Genomic DNA, 13139 nt, shown 5'->3' on the forward strand with positions numbered 1-13139 from the left:
CTTAAGCGCTTTAAATGTAAATATCTTATAGGGTAGCAAATTATAGCAAAATTTTTCAGTTGCATATCCTTCTAGGCAGTGTACTTGAAATGAAGAATTTGCAAATATTTTGGACTGCTGCTATGGAAATTTAATGTTTATAACACATATTTTAATGGTAAAACATTTCACAAATGAATTCCTTCAATGAAACTTTGTGTGACACATTAAAAATGATAGAAATATCAAGACATTAAAGACCAAGAAATTAAGCCAACTTTGAAGGTTTATATAATAATAACTGATTACTGTTTTTTAATTTTTCAAACAGTATTTGTTACATTGCAATATATATATAACAAATGTGCCATAGTAGCAAAACGCTGTTTTATACTTTGAAAATTGCATTTTGGCCAGCTTTTTGGCGAATTAGACCACTGTGCGACGCTTCCGCTGGAGCCGCGGATAAAACCGACGCCGACGCCCGGAACAGGCTGTAGTATCGAGATTATAAAAAACCAGGAAATATTCGAGACGTTTTAATCGATTAACATCTTCCTCCTCTTCCTCCGGGCAGGTCGTCTTCGTTATCGACTACACGTGGGCGGAAACAAGTTTAAGAGCAGAGGGGAGAGCTGTGAGAGTGGAGGGTCACCGGTCCGGGTATAATGGATCGGCGATTACCCCCTTATTAATTACTGTACCCAAGACTTTTGCCCGGCGAGGAGCGATTAGACGAAACCAGGTGCCTCCTTGGTCTCGTGAGAATTCTTCTACCGGCATCGCTGCACACTTATGCATATTTCACGAGTCATCTCCTCTACCAGACATGCGATTCGAATGACAAAACGACTCCGTAAATACTGCGTTCCTAGTCAGTCAAATAAATAGCTGAAGAACTTTCCAAAAGCTCCGCCATAGTGTTCGAGCTCGACGTTCAACGAAAGAAATTGAACGCTCAAAGTTCTCGCGTCTTTCTTGTCCTCTGTTGCAAATAGATACTGCGCTCGATAACGTGTCCGCTTGTCGATTTAATTAGACTTTAATTAAAGAAGCGCATAGATCCATTTCCCCGGTCGGCCTGTTTACAGCGTAAACCCGAGCGCGAGGGGCTCTATTTGTCTCCTCTCGCTATCGGTGGAGCTCGCATAACGGATTAATGCCTGGCGATTTGTAAAAAGGCTAGATGCAACGGTCTTTAAAGCTTAATGGCCCTCGTGTCGCAGATGAATGTCGGATAATTTCTAACGAGCTGGCGGACTCCCCTGCACGCACCCGTATGAAACTGTTCGACTCCGAGCAAATTGCTCGTGTCACGCGGACCCATCCTGTTCACGATATCGGTAATAAAAGCCAGTTCCTTGCGATAGTAGGGGCCCTAATCCTCCCTCGAGAGCGACGGGCAGGTGCTGACGAGGAGTAGACACTGAATCGTGTGTCCAAGTAGCAGCAGTCAAAGATTATCGACAATTTAATCTGTTCTACGTCCGATCCATGGCAAGGCTAGTTCGGCAGCCGCGGCGAACGGTGGTGGATCGTACGCGTTAGAAGATGAATGTGGGAAAGAATCGTGTCGAAGGATAGAACGTTGATCGCCGTATTTTCTTTTTCGAAATTTATGTTCCTTCGGCTCGTGTAGGACGGGGTTCCAATGGGTTCCCATGGCGGAGGGAACGGCCGGCCGTAAAGGAAATACCCGTAGATGGAATAGGCATGTTCCGACACAGGATGACTTCCGGTAGTGCCATTCCGAACCGTCGCGACGAATAGGAATCGGAAGAGACAACGCTCCTCTCTTTTTTCCTTCGGCGACCACAATGCTCGGGGGCTTGCGTTCGCGCCGTTTGCGCGCATAATTTTCGAGACACGCCTGAGACGGAAACGCAGCCAGAACACGGAAGGTTTTAATTGCCACCTCGAAAGGAGAAGGTTAACAGGGGAGGGACACACGATTCGAGAGCGTGTATCGAACTTTACTCTCCCCTTGCGGCTCGGTATCTCGACTCGCGTTCCGCGGCTCCGATTTCGCGGAATCGCGTTTATCGTATCGTAGAAAGAAGCCGCTGCGCGAACAGGAGAAGAGGCGGCGCGGGGTGCGAAGAGGTTTTGCAAAACACGAGATACGATGCCGCCTAATATTTGAGATTTCATTAGTGGACGTTATTCCACACCGACATCCGATCCGGTTGTTGTGCTGACGCGGAAACAAAGTTTACAAATCACTCTTATATTTTACCGCCCGCGAGCGATCGTCGACGTCGGCCGGCCAGCTACGCTTCCACGGGCAATTACGCGCCTCTTTGGCGCAAAAAGAACCGCGCATGTGTCTATAGGCGGCGGATGACTAAACGGCTCCGAAGTAAATTTCCCCGAGTCCGCTCGTTAAACAAAGAAGCCGCGTGTCGACGACGATACGTAGCGCAAACAGAGACGCGGAGAGGAGAGGACCTGCGAATCCATCGGTGACGTGTAAATCTTCGGTTAAAGGAGGGGTGAGCGGAGGCGCGCGGGCGTGATCGAAATGCATGCCTCCCCCGTTTTAATTGGCACCCACTAATTGGTAATTATCAGGCGTACCCACTCGCGGGGACCTGACGTAAGAGGCTTAAGGCCGTTTACACGGGATGGAGGATCCGGTGGCAGCGGTACCAATACAACCGCGGGCGTAAGGTGTACGTCGGTTTACAACGGCCGAACACACAGCGCAGGTGTGCATATGTAATTCCGAATGGGTGCCTCGGCTAGCAGCGCAGCACGTGAAAAGAGACTAGAGATCCACGACGTCTACATTATTTATTAGCCGTATCGTCACCGCGTATATAGCGAGAGCCAAGACAAACGGCTGCATAATCAACAATTAGTTGGCTGATACGGTCTACGTGAGCGGTTTTTAACGAGGTGGACGCCGGTGCGTTTGCATTCGGGCCTCTTGCGTTCCCGTTCAGAGGGACGCTACCGAAAAGCTCGGCACTGCGACGGACATCGCGTGTGGGACAAATGGATCTGCTGCGTAGAGCGACGCTGGCCCGCCGAAATTATAGGAAATCTAGATTGCGCCGCTTCAGATTTCTGATATACCCACGGTTTATTGGGGATCCGGACTGCATACGTAGAAGCTAAATTAGGATGACCTGTAAGGTGGGTATCTAATCTGTAGCCGCAGATAGAGCTGATCTAAGTTATGGTGGATCCATTCTACCCCGAATCTGGGTTACACCGCGCCTAACTCATGGTAAGCCTAGCCCGCGGCGGACCAAGTTTCGTCTGGCTGCTAAATCAGTGCAGACTTGGCACGAATACGCGCCGCTGGCCGGCGCGTAATTCGTCTTCCGGTGGAATCAATCTCGCCGTAAATCTCGGTGAACTTAAAACGCGCCCGCGGTTTTTCCAGGGCAATAAAAATAAGTGGCGAGACGTAAACGCGCTCGTCGATCGGAGTTTCTTTCTCGTCCCCTCCCCGGACCCGGCCACTGAGTCACCGGATCAGAATGCGACTGAGACCCCAGCGAGCAACAGCCTCCCACAAAAGGATCAAATGGACGGAATCGAGCGGGGCTGGCCGTCATTCCGCGCCGAACACCCGGTAGAATCCACCGAACGCGAGCGTTTCTGTTCGAAGGGTCGACTCATTCTTCGAGAATGTGATTTAAGCCTGCATAAAAGACGACGGCCGTGCAGAATTACAAGAGGCATGCAGTTCCGCTCGTCGACATACACCGCGCCGAGGAACTTTCCTCTCTTGTCACCGCGCGCGGAATACCGAACGATCGCTTATCGCGCGTTCCCGCTCGCTTCGAGACCTTTTCACGAATCCCTCCGAGGGAGAGCTTTTCCCTTGGGAATAAACCGATTCCTACCAGACCCTTCCCCCATTTCTTCCCTTTTTCCCTCCCCTATTTAGCCTCTCTCCGGTGCTACAGAGCTTCCAGACCAAAAATTCATTCTCCCAAATAGGCTAGGAGCTGTGAAACGAGCCATCTTCGATTCCGCTCGCATTCGGCGGGGCTCCTAGCGCGTTCGCGCGCAATTAGGCCTCGTTCGCGGAGCCAGGGGTGGCAAGAAACCGTGTAAAGGAGCGGAATTTTTGCGACGCTCGGATCATCCACGCGAGCCGAGCAAGCCTCCGCGTCGCAAGAAGATCATTTTCTGTCATTTCGAGGTGGGGAGAGTAAGGATAGCCTACATTTTCACCGGTTGCATACGCGTTTTTCTGCGCTGCTCGGTTCGTGGAAGACGTTTCGTAATTGTAACCACGGCAGCGGAGCGTTCAAGTTTATTCCTCCCGCGGACATGGAGCGACGCTTCTGCTCGCCGCTTCAAGGCTTCCCCGCGACTAGCTCGTGGACGGGACCGCCTCGTGTAAACGTATACTCGATCGGAGGGAACGCGATTCATTAAATTTAGCCGCTTAATGGCCGAGTTTTTCTCGCCGGGTCGGGGGAGAGCGCTTTCTGCCACGAGTGTTGTACGCCGTTCCAATTAAAATACAACTCGTGTGCATTCTGTTGCATCGGAGTGCGTATCTCACGAGCGGGCTCGAAATGCTGCGGCGAGCAGCAAACGGGAACGAGGATTCGCAGGCTGCTCCCGAAATTCTTTGGCAAAATCTTCGGGAACGAACTTGCCACGTGCGAACACTCGAGCCGGAACAATCGCGCGACGGCGATGCCGATTAAGCTTCGCGGTTGGAACACCGCGAGCAGAGAATAGAAAGGCGAGAGACAGGACCTCCACCGCCCGTGTGGGACGTGCACCACGCCCGATCCGGAATATTTCATTCGCTTTTTCCATAATAGCGCCTCGCGATTATTAACGCGATCCGCGTGTACAGAGAACGCCCGATAATTTCGCCGTGAGCACGGCCATATTTCAACCGCTTGCAAATGACTAGCTGGAAAAGTATAGAGTCCGAAAAAAAAAGGGAGGCCGAAGCTTTGTGACGCGCGAATTTTACTCGCGGTTATTTTCACGTTTTATCCGTTGAAAAACAGTCGTAATTACGCGGCTCAGGCACCGCGGGGATCGCGAATTTTCGTGGAATTTATTCGCGAGCGATTTTAGCGTTCCCGGGACTAGCGGCCGATAAATTCGTCGTATTTTTCGATCCGCGGAACCATCAACGAGCGCTCCCGACGATTTACGGAAAAACCGAGATCGGGAGGGGACACGAGAGCCAAGGGAAGAAACCATCTTCCTCCGTTGTAAATTTCGTTCGCGGTGAGGAAGACGAGCGCGCGACTGAAACGTACGCGGCACAGGCCGTACACAAGAGAGCATCGCAGGCACTTTAATGATCTCGCCAACTAATTAATATAATTGTCCTCCGACGACGCGCGTTCAATTGCCGTACCGCCAGGGCGCTACTTCTATTTATTTATCCCGCCGAGAACTACACCTGCAGGCATTAACGGCTACGATTATCAATTAAACTGCCATTAATCGAGGAGAGTACGAGCCCGCGCACCGTGACGAATTGTTTTCCAGCGTTTTTGACAGCCGCAGCGCTCTGAGCGGAACCGAAGCCTTCTTGGATACAGATCTCGCGGAATGTCGAAACTCACCGCCGCGAAGCCTCGAGGGCGGCAGAAACCGGCAAGCAGAAAGAGGATCCTTCAAATTCCGTCGAGCGATTTTTTACCAGCGACCAATGCGACAGTGGTGGTGGAACGACGCGCCCTGTGCGCGTGGCTTTCGTATGCAAGTGTGACTGCCGCCTAATACGTGCCACCGCGGCACATACTAATTAGCTGTGCGAGCGAAACGCGCCGTGAATACGACTTCACGTCGAGAGACAAACATTAGATACGAGCCGCGGCACTTGAGGTTAGGCCGAGGCTGAAGCTCGGACTTGCAAGCCACTTCCTGGTGCCAGCTGCTCGCGGATCATGTTCAGGACGATTAAAATTATTCTTAATTCAGCGCGACACAGGTTCAACGTATCCTAAGTGCACCTGGGTAGCTTGGTCTCAGCAGAACTCGAGTTCGCCGCACCTTAGCACCAACGTGCCGCAAACCCAGCACGATGGAACGCTACTATGCCCACCGTGGTGCCCAAAAGGACCCAGAGATTTAAGGGTCCTCTGCTCCCTGACAGCCGAGTGTTCGACTTGCCTGCGACTAAACAACGGCAAGTGCATCTGGTGCGTGCGCGGTGCAATAAAAGTTGCGAGCCGCCTCGAAGTCACGTACAGGTACTAAACCGGTCCTATACCGTCTGGGACTAATCGTCCGGTCTTGTGGGACAGGCCTCGTGCGAGGCTTTCGTCCGATAACAGGTATTCCGGCCGTAAAACTGTCATACCTGTCGAAACGCGAATGCGAAATTCCGCGCGAGGCCACGGCGCGCAGCCCAGCGCCGAGTAGGCTACACCGAGGGATCGTTCCTCCAGAGATTTACGAACGGGGACAGGTCCTAGACCGACCGGGTACGCTTTCGAAACGCAACCTCCTCGCGGCATGTTCCGAGGAATCATCTACTTTCTGCGAAACGACTGTTGATGCGTTTACCCCGCTCTCTTGGCCGCTGTAGTGGCTCCAATAGCCGGGGGATGGCACCGAGGAGACGGTGGGCTGCAGCATCGAGCCGCTTCCGGGCAAGCTGCTCGGGCTGGAGGCTTGGAACCGATCCGAAGATACGTTCTGCAACTGGCCGATCGACTGCGATTGATTCGGGCTCCTCCGTAGCTGGTGGCTGTTGCACGTCAACGGGGAACCGTTCGGTGTCAAACGGGACCGATTGCAGGCGACTTGCAGGGGGCTCGATCCACTCGAGCCCGGGCCCACTCTTCCGGGTCTCATTTGCACCTGCTGCGACTGCACGCTCGCGATCTGAGCGTACCTCGAGACAGCCTTGCACTGGTCGCCCGCCTGGCTCGGCTTCGCCTCGATCGCGAAGTCGCTCAGCTTGAAGTTCTGCTGATTCATCCTGAAGTCGGCGTTGTTCTTGAAACTCCGATCCATGTCGAGCGGCTGGATATTTCCTTGGATTCGGCTCAACGAGATCTACGTCGAGTGCGCGGCGATTCCATCGACGCGTTCACTTCAAAACTGACCGGCCTAAATCCTCACCGTTCGAACGTTGCGATCACTGCTGCACTGTGTCCAACGAAAATATCCCTTCGATTGGCTGCATCTCGGCTCCTCGGCTTGGCTAATTGCGCGACTGGTACGCTCGAAGAAATTCGCTGGACTGTCAACTGTTCGCTGGCCGCCTTGGCACGAATTCGATCCTAGCATCGTAGCGTTGGTCCTTTCCAGCGAGTTCGATCTGAATCGGTGGGTCTGTTAACGGAAACGTCGGCAGACCCTCGAAACAGCTCGGCTAGTCGAAGCGCGCACGCGACCACCGAGCGTCACTGGCCAGCGGGATCGGAGAAAATTGTGCAAAGTCGCGAGATAAATTCGTATCCGGCGTGCAACGTCGAGGATAAACAATCTCGCGTAGGACGAGCGACTCTCCACTTCCCCGTGCCCTCCTCCGCTAACATTTAACGCAATTTATCGCTGCAGGAACTGCTGGAATCGGAGGCAAAGTCTCCCGTTCCTCGTTACTCGGTTAAACTCGCGTGCGCGGCGATGATCATTAATCAGCGTGGAAAGTTTGCGAGAAACCGTGTCCCGGCTCCCTTCGACTCGAATTCTTCGAATGGTTCCAGCCTTTCGTCGAACCAGCGAGATATTACGAGCCTGCCGCCGCGGCGCGACTGTTCGCGGACAACGCGTTTCACGCACTCGGCTGCACGAGACTTTCACGCGCGTTAAAAAGCACGCTCACTGCGAAAACGCGCCGCCCTTCGCCTTCCTTCTTCCTAACGCAGCTCCAGACGAAAAGCGACTCTAAATCGATTCCAGGCGATCTCAACAGGTGATTGCCAGCCTCGCGGAATAATCGCCGAGGTGAGTTGAGGCCGCGGCCGATGATTGCTCGAGAGGTTGAACGATTGAAGGAGAGGAAACGCGGCGGTCAGGCGCGCGGAGCGGCGTAGCGAGACGATCGCAGCGAAAACAATCGCGAGAGGATTAGAAGGCAGGCGACGGGCAGCTGGTTAGCCAGTGGAGAGACGACTGGTTTTGTTACTCGGCTCATAAGCTACGCGCTGCTACACGGAGCCTGGGTCCAGCGTGCCCCTCCACGATCGCGAGCGTTCTTGTTCCGTGCACGTAGACGTAAACGCTAGTGTGCAAACCTCTCTCTCTCTCGCTTCTCGACCCTAGACTGTACTCGTCGTCCCGTTTCCACGCGCCCCGTTGCACCGTTGCACCGCTGCACTCGCCACGCCAGTTGCAGTTTCTCGAAGTTCGCGGAGCACCGATAAGAATTTCACGGGGCCACCACCTATTTAAAACTGTTTTTCCCGCGAGAGGAAAGATTCCTGTGCAGGCTGGGTTCCATCCTGAAGGTTTGATTCGATGGACCACTGGTGGAAGGCACGGCTATTCCATCGGTTTGTTAGCGTTTACCGACTAATCGTAACGATAACAGTTTTTTTTTTCGGGCGCGGAGAAGGCGCGACAAGGCTTCCCAGAACTGGAGCAAATGGCCGCAGAGAGTGGGTGGTCGCTGGCGCGGCCCGCTTTGTCACGGGCATCTCGATCGAAAGCGCTCCCCCCGTGGTGTCTTCCCTTCCCTTCTATCGGGAGCGATCAACATAGAGGAGAGGTCTCGGCGTCTCAGGAGGGAAAAGGGTCCGTCACGCTTCCCGTCGCGAGATTTATTCCGGAACGCGCTGGGCATCGTCAAAAACAGCTAGTGTATATTGATTCGTGGAGGCGAGCGTTGTTCGCCGCGGCTATCTGCCCTCCCTATTCGCGCGTGCAGTGATCGCGATATCTTAATCGGCCGTTTCTTCCCTTTTTTTTTTTGTTACCAGGGGTCAAGCACCTCGCCGGCCTCGGATCTCGTCGGTGATTGGGAAACCGAGCTCCGAGAGGATCTTGCGTTTCAGCGTGAAACTCTGCGAACGAACCGCAGCGGTGTGCGACCCGCGTGAGGGGATCTCGTGGCTGTGCAGCCGAGAAAATCGAATCGGCCACGACGAATTGCGGTTCCGTCGAGCGGCCAGAGGCGTCGCGTTCCCGTTAAAACGCGATCGCGTACTCGGTGGCGCGAGCCAGTTGGAAAGTTCTCGCGTGCATCGTTGCATCTCTCGTTGCACCGCGCCGCGCCGCGGAGCTACCAGAAATAGTTCATCCGCGGGAGCGCGAAGGGATTTCGGGAGGGGGGCGCGACTGCGGCGAGCAGCCAGAGAGACGAAGAGAGAGAGAACGAGAGAGAGAGAGAGAGAGAGAGAGAGAGAGAAGAGGAGAGAGAGAACGAGAGAAAATACGAGCGGGAGTTACGAGTTACGGCGGAAAACGGTGGATTATGTGTGTTTAACCCCCCACACTTCCGAAAGGCCTGGAGTTATGTTTGAGCACGAAAAGTAAACTTCGACTTCGCGGCGACGTGAGGCGCTTTGTGAGGATTAGGAGGAGGCCGCCACCGGTGAATCGGCTCCTTTGTCCCGACTTCCGTGCGCTCAGGGATCGATTCTTCCCGGAGACTACGAAGCCTTTCGAGCCTTCTTCTGCGAAACGAAACAAAGCGAGGGTACTCTAATGGAGATCTAATTGTGCCATCTCTGAAGAGCCGAGGACATTTGTTGATTCCCGATGGTTTTCGAGAGCGTTCGAGCTAAAATGGCAATCGCTTGGCGAGATCTTGCTCAGAGATTCGCAGGGTCAGTACGTGGAGGCAGCTCAGCCCGCGTGCTCTAGCCCCGTAGCGTCAAGGGAGGCACCGCTTTCGGGGGAGGTAAATCCGAGGAAAAACTGGCCTGGCCAACGTGCAACAGGTAGGAAAGCGAATGCACAGGCCAGTGCAAGTCCAAGCAGGCCGTCAAATATCGGCGGAACGAAGGCAGCGGTTAAGCTCCCCTTCGGGAAACCGAAATATCGACTGCGACCTCTTTCCAATTGGAATCGTCACCCCGCTAGCGGGAAAGCAACTTTTTGCGCAGGGCTTATCGGAACGAATCCACCAGAGACTTTTCTCTATCCAATACTGGAGGAATGTAATCAATCTCCGCTCGTTTCTCCATCCGCTGGAATGAATGAATATAAATCCAATTCTTTTTTTTTGTTTCTTTCACTCCGGGGCAGAAAACTGTCCGGCGGGATTTGGCGCGGGGAAGGCGAATCGGTGCGCGTAATCGAGCAGCCAACGCGTTCCAGAATCGGCCGGCGGTTGCTCAACGAAAACTAGTACCGTACCACGGGCCGTGAGGTGCCTAATCGTACACCTTCACCTAGATATCCGTCGATGTTTGCGCGACAACGTACCCTTTCGAATCGCGCACGGTTACTCGTGTTACGCCGACCGGCACGAGCTCGACGCAATAACGCGGCTGAGCCACCGCGGCAGCGCGACAGGTTCATTTTTTCCGCAACCGGTTCGGATCGTCGAGCCGACACATATTTTCCATTTCGACGGCGAACTCGTATTTTCTTCTATCGCCGAATGCCTACGCAGAAGTTGCGGCGAGGCGTCGTCCGGCGGACCAAGACGCGCCACCGCTGCGGGCACGATGCACCGGCGAGTCGCGAGGAGGAAGACGAAGCGGAAGGAGAGAACAAGGACGATAAAACTCGAGCCTGGAAGCTCGGAGGGAACGCAGAACCACTAAGGGCGTGTTCCAGCCGATATGCTTTCTATCGGTACTGTACCGGTTTTAAAGGACTCGGGAGGAGTAGAAACAAGAGGCGAGAGAGGAACGAGCGACGGTGCAGGCTCTCGGTCGCACGCACACGCGTGCACCGCAGGTATGATTCGCGTACCTGAGAGGTGCGCGCGACAAGGACGGAGCCGAGAGGTGATCGTGCCGTGGCTCGAGAATAGGCGATAGAGAAGGGAAGAGAGAATCGTGTAGAGCGGATACGAGCAGGACGGCTAAAACGAGAAGAGAGGTGGACTAGCCACTGAGAAGAGCAAACTGGCCAGACTGCCTGCCGCCGTCGACAACGTAACACCGTTCTTCAGACAGCCACGGGGAGCGATGGTAGGGGAAACGTGCAGAGAGCAATCGGAGAAACGGCGACACGCTGCATATAAAACAATATGTCCTGGGCGAAATACTCCGCGATGTCCTGTGCTTGTTTCGTTCGAGGCGATTCATTAGGGGGGAATAGAAGCGACATTCTTACGGTATGCAGCAGGTGGGATTTGGTATCGAATTCTTCGAAAGGACCAGGACGGAGGGTCTTTCCTTGGAGCTTCAAGTATTCGGGTACCGTGGCAGATAGCCACCGCACCCGGTGGGAGTGGTTGCTCGCAATTTCTGGACCTCTTCCGAGTAGACAACGGGCGGATCGATTAACGGGACGTTCTCCTTTTGTTCGCCCGCCGAAAGAATTAATCAGCGAAGAGTAAATTGGCCCAGACTGCCTGTCGCCTTTGGGAGCGTGGCTACACGTGCCAATAAAACTGGTCGGAAGAGAAGGAGCGAGAGGAGGAGGCGGAAGAACGAGGAGAACGCGCGATTAAAACGACCCCACCGACGTGGGCACCTTTTCTGACCTTATTCGACGAAATTAGAAATCTATTGGGCACGGTTGAAAGACACGATCGCCGGTTCCGGGCTCCGAATAACTCGTCATCAAAGCGAGCCCGGCTATCCCCGAACTGACCCGCCCGAGTTCTGGAGCTGGGGCTGGCTGAAACGAAACCTCCAACGACATCCTGTTGCGTAAACCTCGGTCAATAACGCGTAACAATTGGGTCAGGCACCCGTTTGATAACGCGTCAGTTAGCTTTTCCTACACCGCGCCATCTATTCCGCTCGGCTCTTCACCGCAGTCGCCCACGCGTTCGTGATTTAATTGCCGAGCGGTGTTTTCCAAGGCGAAAGCTTTTGGCCCAGACTGTTCGATCGGCCGGAGTGTCGATTGCCGATGAAAAAAATAACACCTTGGACGGTTCAACGATCCCGTCGAATTCGACGGCAACCGGCTGGCGGCCCCGAATTCGCTGATCGCGCGTGATACTCCGGAAGAAGAGATTCCGTAGGCAGATAACCGGAGCTGGTACAATTAGAAGGCGTTCCTCGGCCGATTTCTAACAGTCTCCCAGTACCGTTAACTCATCCGGCGCGACTCGTCGATCGCGAGGCTTCCTGAATCTCAAACGATCGTTGGCTAGACTCTAGAGAATACCAAGCGACCGTTCGCGACCTTGTACAGGAATTCCTCTCACCGAAAATCGATGTAGCCCTTTCTCCGTCGCAATTGGAAGCCGCGAGGAGAACGGAGCTGATCCGACGAAAGAGATACACACCTACTCCCGCCTCTGTGCCAGTTTCCCGCGCCACCGCCGGCTAGTATAAATATCATATCGACAAGCAACTATAAAATACTGGCTTACGACCCTCCCGATGCGTGCGCGAGGAACCTTACGATTTCCACGCGAGATTTACAGGTCGTTCCACGAGGCGCGGTCAAAGATTAATGATCGGGCTAGGTAAACACATAAAATGCCAGCATATTACGCGGCAGCTGAATAAAGAAACGGCACGAACGCCAATGACAAACATTTCCGCGCGGTGCGTGGAAAATATCTCCGGCGGCGACAAGCCGCGAGAGGTAGGCGCGGTGCTAGAAAGTTGAATGAATTAAGCACGCCTGTTTACGATTGTTAGCGGCTGCCCACGTGCTTCGCGATCGCGAGCCAAGTCCGTAGGCTCGTTTGGTCCCCGCCGTGTCCGCGGAATTTACCTTCCACCTTCCACCTTCGTTCCCCTCGAGACAACGGGTCTCGCTCGAGCTCGATGCAACGGGGCCTCGTTGCTCCGCCCGTAACCGATCAGCTGTCTCTCCAATTTCTCGAGTACTCGACTACTCTCTACGAAAGTCGCAATCACTCTCACCGCTCAAGGGCGAAACAAGGGATTGCAAGCTCGACCGATTCGCGCTCGACTCGGTCCCGAAACTCTCCGGAATCGGCGGTCCCACCTCGGGAAACGCAGCTTTGTCCGTTGCTCGATCACTTACCTGTAACAAAACAGAGGAATTTCAATTAGTAACGTCTCCGGTGGGGAGGAAGAGGTAGTCGGACGTTACGGGACGTAATGACGCGTGGGACAAGCTAATTGCTAGCTGCGACGCTCAAGGCGACCGGAAGTAACGGG

General features: G+C 54.0%; 1 protein-coding gene across 16 annotated transcripts in view; it reads right to left on the reverse strand.

Moving 5' to 3' along the window:
- The window catches only part of LOC143375186 (protein daughterless-like), a 98777-nt gene that overhangs the window by 18897 nt on the left and 66741 nt on the right, over positions 1-13139 (reverse strand). For 3 of the 16 annotated variants that reach the window (XM_076824072.1, XM_076824070.1, XM_076824068.1), the window contains exon 1: positions 6487-7202. The exons of 6 other annotated variants lie outside the window; for them this stretch is intronic. In XM_076824072.1, the coding sequence (XP_076680187.1) occupies positions 6487-6939 (453 nt within the window). In that variant the 5' untranslated portion in view covers positions 6940-7202. Of the gene's footprint in view, positions 1-6486; positions 7232-13139 lie in introns of those variants that run through there. 7 more of the 16 variants (XM_076824074.1, XM_076824073.1, XM_076824060.1 and 4 more) reach the window with 6 other exon arrangements.

Source organism: Andrena cerasifolii, chromosome 12 (assembly GCF_050908995.1).
Source record: "Andrena cerasifolii isolate SP2316 chromosome 12, iyAndCera1_principal, whole genome shotgun sequence".
Taxonomy (NCBI): domain Eukaryota; kingdom Metazoa; phylum Arthropoda; class Insecta; order Hymenoptera; family Andrenidae; genus Andrena; species Andrena cerasifolii.